The 6,804-nt window shown below is 44.5% G+C and overlaps 1 protein-coding gene across 1 annotated transcript; it reads left to right on the top strand.

Moving 5' to 3' along the window:
* The first annotated feature begins 4,432 nt into the window (after positions 1 to 4,432).
* On the top strand, positions 4,433 to 6,784 carry LOC116849324. The gene is made up of 2 exons (XM_032826366.1): positions 4,433 to 4,734; positions 4,807 to 6,784. The coding sequence occupies exons 1-2, from the start codon at positions 4,433 to 4,435 to the stop codon at positions 6,782 to 6,784; spliced, it is 2,280 nt and encodes a 759-aa protein (XP_032682257.1).
* Positions 6,785 to 6,804: the final 20 nt, after the last annotated feature.

Genomic DNA, 6,804 nt, shown 5'->3' with positions numbered 1-6,804 from the left:
TACTCGTGTAAAATTATGTGTAGTACTCTGCGGTAAAATTAAGTGTGACTGTGTGGAAAAATGTTGCGGAACTTCGGAACGAAAATTGTGTGTCGCACTGTGTGAGAAATGTTGAGAGACTGACTGCGCAAAATTATATGTGTTACTGTCAGGAAAAAATGTTGAAGCACTGCTCGCGCGCTCCGGTAGCGCGGCTTATATAGGGCTCCGGCGGCTTCCGACGGCGGTCGGGCTGCAGCGCCGAATTTCAGGATGGCATGGTGGTCCCGAGTCGGCCTTCATTGAAGGGATTCCACTGCTCTTCAGCTTCCTGGTACTGCATGCGGGTGGCTGGATGACGTGATGTATTGTGGCGTGATGCATGGTGATACGATGATGTCATGCCAGAAGCGTTCGATCGCGTCCATGCGAGTTCGCTACGCGTTTATTCTATGCTATCTTAATTATATTAACAATTCCGTTGTTACGTATGGCCTTCATAATTTCTTATTAATAATATTTCATAGTACTAAGATGCCTTTGCTTGCATTGCCAATATTTTATTCTATAGTCTCGGCCCTTTTTAACAACTGAATTAATAAAATCGCTGTTAACAAAAAGTTTCGCTTAAAATATTACTTATGCTACATCTCAGTTAGTACAAATCGGCCGATGGCTACTATGGCCTTTTAATATTATAGTGACGTGAAAGTTTTAAAGTTTTTGGAGGCCTGGACGTTACAGTTAACATAAAGTTTCACTTAAAATATTACTTATGCTACATCTCAGTTAGTACAAATCGGCCGATGGCTATTATGGCCTTTCAATATTGGCGGTTGCGCGAAAGTTTTAAAGTTTTTGGAGGCCTGGACGTTACACCTGAAGCAGAAATAGAGAGAGAAAGAAACGCTATTACGACGGCATATATGGTAGACACTAGGACTACCGCAGCTCTGCAGTAATGTGTATACGTGTATGTACGTGAGTAGGTAAGGAATGGAAAATAATAGATCGTTCTTAGAGATTATAAAATTATAGTAACTGGATTTGGTAGAGAGGAGCTTGAATCATGTAACTAAAGAACTTGAATATAATATATATGTATATTCTTAATTGAAGTGTGATGTAATATTGTAGTGTGACATATATAATATTGCAGTGTAGAATTAATAGTGGATTACACAATATCCTTAAGTTATATCGATTATATTAAAGTATTGAATCAAAAGTTTGACGATAGATACTTCGCTAAAGACCTACCGGGCAAGTGTCGGATAAATGTAAGGGGAATAAGAAATAAAACTTACGGTCGAAATCTCGCAGGGACACGATGAATCGGATAAGAGTATGCCTGTGCTGGTCCGTACAGGTTCGCAAGGGGTCGCAGATAAGTAGTTGAATCGCCGAACAAATGCCTGAGGCAACGGGTCGGAGAGTAGGCTGAATCTCGAAGAATCCACGAGCAAATGCGGTGATAGCGTATTCAAGAGTTGTTCCGAACAAAGTGCAAGAAAAAATGCTTCACGCAGCTACGTGAGCGTAACTTGGTATAGGTCTCGAAAAATTCCCGAACAAATGCTGCGGATGCTCCGGGTGCACCGTTTTTATAAGCGCGGGCTTCGGCCGGTTTCGGTCGCTTCCGACGGCGGTCGGCTCGCAGCGCCGCATCCGGTGGCGAGTTGGTGGTCTTGAGTCGGTGTTTTTTCAAAGAGATGCCGCTGCGCTTCGGCTTATCGTTTGATGCACTCGGGTGTTCGGATGACGTTATGCGCTATGGCGTGATGCGTAGCGATGATGCATCACGGTGATGTCATCCTGGACGTGTTCATTCGTGTCTGCGCGAGTTCGCTCGCGAGTATTCTTATATTATTTGAATTTCCTACCAATTCCTTCGTCATGTATGGCCTTTTGAGTGGTTATATGAATACTTTATTTCTATAATAATCTGATTTTTATCCTTGGTCGTTTTTTTGACGAGTGAATTAGTAAGATTCCTTGTTTCTAACTAAAATAAAACTTATAATGACTAATTAGAGTTTATTCTATGAGAGCTCATGATATCGTGGACTTTGGATTATTATCTTTAACGTACCTTTTGAATTCTTAATTATTTCTTACTGCGAATCGATTTGCATAAAATATATTTCGTCCTTGTCTCCCGATATCGTGACTTTTCATATAGCGCTTCGAAGGGTTTAAGTGTACTATTTGGTTCATACGGCGTTCTATGACTCAAATCAGCACAAATCGGCCTCTGGTTATCGCGGAGTTTAAATATCGTAGTAATCGCGAAAAATTGAAATTTTCCGAGGCTGGGACGTTACACGTGACATCATCGCGACGCTACGCATCACGCCACCGAGAACGGCATCCGGTCCTCCGAGCTTATCGGAGAGATAAGCCGAGGCGTAGAGACATCCCTTTGCAACCGACCGACCCGAAACCACCGTGCCACTGTGGAATTCGGCGCTGCGGCCCGACCGTCGTCGAAAACCGCCGGAACCGAGCGAAGCCCCCGCTGGAGCCCTATAAAAGCCGTGCTCCCGGAGCGCTTCCCGCTTTTGTTCGGGGACATCATAAGACATACATTCTGCGTTATTCGAGCATTTTATACCAAGTCTACGTTCGCGCTGCGTGAACATTTTATCGGGAGTTACACTTTATCGAAGCCAGCGAGTTTCATTCATCCCGAGATTCTCTACGACCGACCTGCGTGCGGAACTGCAGCGACAGTACGAGCGTGTCCAGGAGAGTTCAACCACGACCCGCGGATCCCTACAATAAGCGACCGTGAGTCTAATATTTACCCCCATTTGTACTCGAACATTAGACCGGTAGGATCCGAGCGACCACCTATCGTTAAAACTACTATTATTCTCAATACAATTATTATTCTAATTTTTACATTGTCGTTCATTTTGTATTTTTGTCCATTTTACAATTTTGTATACTACATTAATTAGTTAAATGCCATTATTGTACTCGCTCTTAAATATATTACGATTACCATATTACTGCTTTCTTTAAGAACGATTTCTATCCAATACATCCTTTACACTCTGGCAACCCTTGCTCACATTCTTTGGTCTCGACGCTTCACTGGCACTCGTGTCAGTCGTAAGTCATTATACACATTCCTGCAGAGCTGCGGTGTACCTCGTGACGCCATAATACTGCTAATGTACTGGGTAGCGTTAACCGCTCTTAGTCACATTCTTCTTGCTTTTTAAGACTGGGCTCTGACAGTTTCGGTAGCATCTCACGAGCCCCGGAACTTAATTAATTACAGCGAATTGTGAAGTAGTGCGTGAGGACCTCCTGGCTAGTGAGTCAGTCGAGCTCTGATCGAGACTTCAACAGATCCATTGCAACCAGGATCTTAATATTAAGCCTGAGAGACCAGAGACAATATTATTGCTTTACATCCATACCTTACCATCTTGATCGTTCTTACTGAGGTTTCCAGTTAAGATCAAATCAGTACAGCGTAGAATATTTTATTCAATATATTAGATGCCGAAGAGATGCGGCAGGAAGCATAGAGAGCGACTACGCAGGTGGATATCGCGCACCGCGGAACAGAGAGCACCCGTCTCCGTCGTGCCTAACTCTCCTAACCCTACTGAAAGAGGGTATTTCATTATTAATTCAGATAGTCATTATATTGAGGTTCGCGCGTCATTAAAACCATTATCATCAGGGTCTGTCACGCCGACCTTACCCGTTATTAAAGAAGAACCTACATATACTGAATTAAAGTCGAGAGATCAACAGGTTCCGAATTCGAATTTAGATTTGCATAAAAATTTAACTAGTAGCGAGCAAGCCGTAGTTGACGCGCTAGTGAGTGTACTTACGGACAACGAATAAAACACGTTTCAGATATTAAACTCTTTCCATTCTTCTTAGAGTTGCATACCACAACCTAATATTGACTAAGATACATCCTTTTAATATTTTTCCTTGATTCCCTTTGTTTAGTAGACTCTCTTCTATTGCAAACTCACGACCTCAAGAATACCAATTTATAATATTAGCATTTTGAACACAGTCCTAGAATCCTTTATTTTTCTTGTATTTTATTTTTTATTTCTTATTCCATTTACATACATCGATTAAAAACTCTTTACACTACATTTCTATTCTATTACAAATTACAATTTAACTATTTTTCATAATAAGTTGCTATTTTCAAGTCACTTCATTCTCATTACACTTAAACACACACATAAATAACTCCCTCTCGGTGCACCGCTCTCTACCAGCCCTGGCTATTGTCGGTGAATGCAGGCAGGCCTAAAACAAAAGAGAGCATAACTTTTCTTGTGTCTGAGTGGTTGCAAGGGACGTTACAACACTTGATGTCCACTCACTTTCCGGGATTCAGAGAGGATGTCACGATTTGGGGCAACAGAGTCGAGGATCAATCAAGAGAACCTCGTGTGACCAAAGAATGGTCCCTCGCGGCCAGAATCGTACAACCGGGGTCAAATGGGCAATAGAAACCTTTGAGCCTTATAAGGTACCGGGACCGGACGGCATTTACCCGGCACTCCTGAGGGGGGGGGGACTGGACGTGCTGACGGGTCCACTAACAAAAGTACTCAGGGCTAGTATAGCCCTGAGATATGTACCACAAACCTGGAGAAAGACGAGAGTAGTCTTTATCCCTAAACCAGGCAGAAACGGTCATATCTTGGGCAAGGATTACAGGCCGATCAGCCTTACATCATTCATTTTGAAAACAGTGGAGAGGCTGGTAAACAGATATTTGAAGACAGAACCTTTGGTCTCTTGCCCACAGACCACAACTTAATACGCTTATAGGGAGGGCAGGTCGACCGAAACTGCCCTACATCACCTTGTGAGCGGAGTGGAGGGACAGCTGGAAGCCAAGAGGTACGCCATAGAAGCCTTTATAGACATAAAGGGAGCTTTTGATAACACCTCTAACAAGTCTATCAAAGAAGCAATGTACAGAAATAAGATCCCGGAGGCGATCGTGGACTGGACACAAAGCATGCTAACGGGCAAAAGTCTAACCGTAAGCCTGGGTGAAAATTCAGTTGGGGGGAGTCCGGCTGGGGGCTGCCCGCAGGGGGGCGTAATCTCTCCCCTGCTGTGGTGTCCAGTGGTCGATGACTTTCTGGCTGAATTAAAAGAAGCAAGATTTCTGATATATAGCTACGCGGATGACGTGGCCATCATTGCCAGAGGAAATTTCATATCGATCCTTAAGGAGAGGATAGACGCAGCCTTGAGGATAGTTCAAACCTGGTACAGAAAGAAGGGACTGTCGGTCAACCCATCTAAGACCTCAGCAGTGGTCTTCACCAGGAAATACAAACCCAAACACATAGAGCCCCTAAATCTCTGGGGCAGGGAAATAACATACACAAGCTCGGTGAAGTATCTTGGAGTGATCCTGGATGCTAAACTGAGCTGGCTGCCAAACCTCGAGGAGAAAAGAAGAAAGTTCTATACCACCATGTGGGCTTGTAGAAGAGTAATGAGTAGAAACTGGGGGCTTCAACCCAGGGCTGCCCTTTGGCTGCATAGGACGGTGTTGCTGCCAAGACTAACCTATGCAGCGGTAGTATGGTGGCCGAGAATGGAGAGGGTGGGGGCTAGGAACCTGTTAAAAAGCCTACAGGGTAGTTATCTGAGAGCTGTGACAGGGACCATGAGAACCACCCCGACGGAGGCGCTAGAAGTAGCTCTCTGCTGCCCACCTCTCGGTCAGCTGATAAAATACCAAGCCAGGAGAACGGCTTATAGACTTAGATGTCAGGGGGAATGGAAAGATACCGGTCTAGGACATACTAGACTGAGACTTTCTCAGAAGTATCCCTTCATGTTAAAACAGGTTAGAATTCCAAGAAAACATCAGTTGGGGAAGAAATTTAAAGTTCTAATACCAACTAGGGACGACTGGAACAAGTCTAAATTACTAGCTGATTCAAAAGTGGATCTTTGGTTCACAGACGGATCGGGTGCAAATGGTCGGTATGGGGTAGGAATCTATGGGCCGAAAAGAAACCATAGAGAAAGCATACCTTTGGGCGGGCTGGTCACGGTCTTTCAAGCCGAGGTGATGGCCATCCTGAGGTGTGTGGAAACCCTTGCTGTAAACGATAGTGCAAACCAGCACTTTTACATATGCTCTGATATTAGAGCGGCCATACATGCTCTTGCAAAGACCACTACAGAATCGGCTGTAGTCTGGGACTGCATGCAGGCATTAGCTAGACTAGGGGAATCTAACAAGATAACTCTAGTATGGATCCCAGGACATCAGGGATTTCTCGGGAACGAAATAGCCGACGAGTTGGCCAAGCTGGGGACCCAAATGGACCCAGCCACTCAGATCGTTGGAGTACCTTTTGTAACGGGAATCAACATCATCAGAGGATGGCTTGAGCGGGAGCATGTTGGCTCCTGGAGAGCAGTGGGGGGCTGCCGGACAGCTAAACGGCTAATGGAGCAACCATCGCCGGGGAGAGCCGACGAGCTCCTGGTCATGAACAGACTAAGGCTGAAGGTGGGATTGGGTCTTCTCACGGGACACATCACACTGAGGAGCCATCTAAACAAACTTGGGCTTACGGAACAAAGCGACTGCCGTCTATGTAGTGAGGAGAGAGAGGACAGCGCCCACATTTTATATCGGTGTCTTGTACTCACATGTAAAAGGTATAAATCCTGGGGCTGCATGTTCATAGAGCCTGAGGATCTAAACGAAAAAAGGGTTAGCAGCTTGATTAACCTGGCGTCAAATACTAGGCTGAGCTTAGCGCAATCCTAAAAAAAAAAAAAAAAAAAAAA

The sequence above is a fragment of the Odontomachus brunneus genome, unplaced genomic scaffold, assembly GCF_010583005.1.
Source record: "Odontomachus brunneus isolate Ranch 3 - 2012 unplaced genomic scaffold, Obru_v1 Obru_scaffold_111, whole genome shotgun sequence".
In the NCBI taxonomy this organism is placed as follows: domain Eukaryota; kingdom Metazoa; phylum Arthropoda; class Insecta; order Hymenoptera; family Formicidae; genus Odontomachus; species Odontomachus brunneus.
Note: the sequence above shows the minus strand (reverse complement) of the source record. Positions and strands in the feature narration are given on the sequence as shown.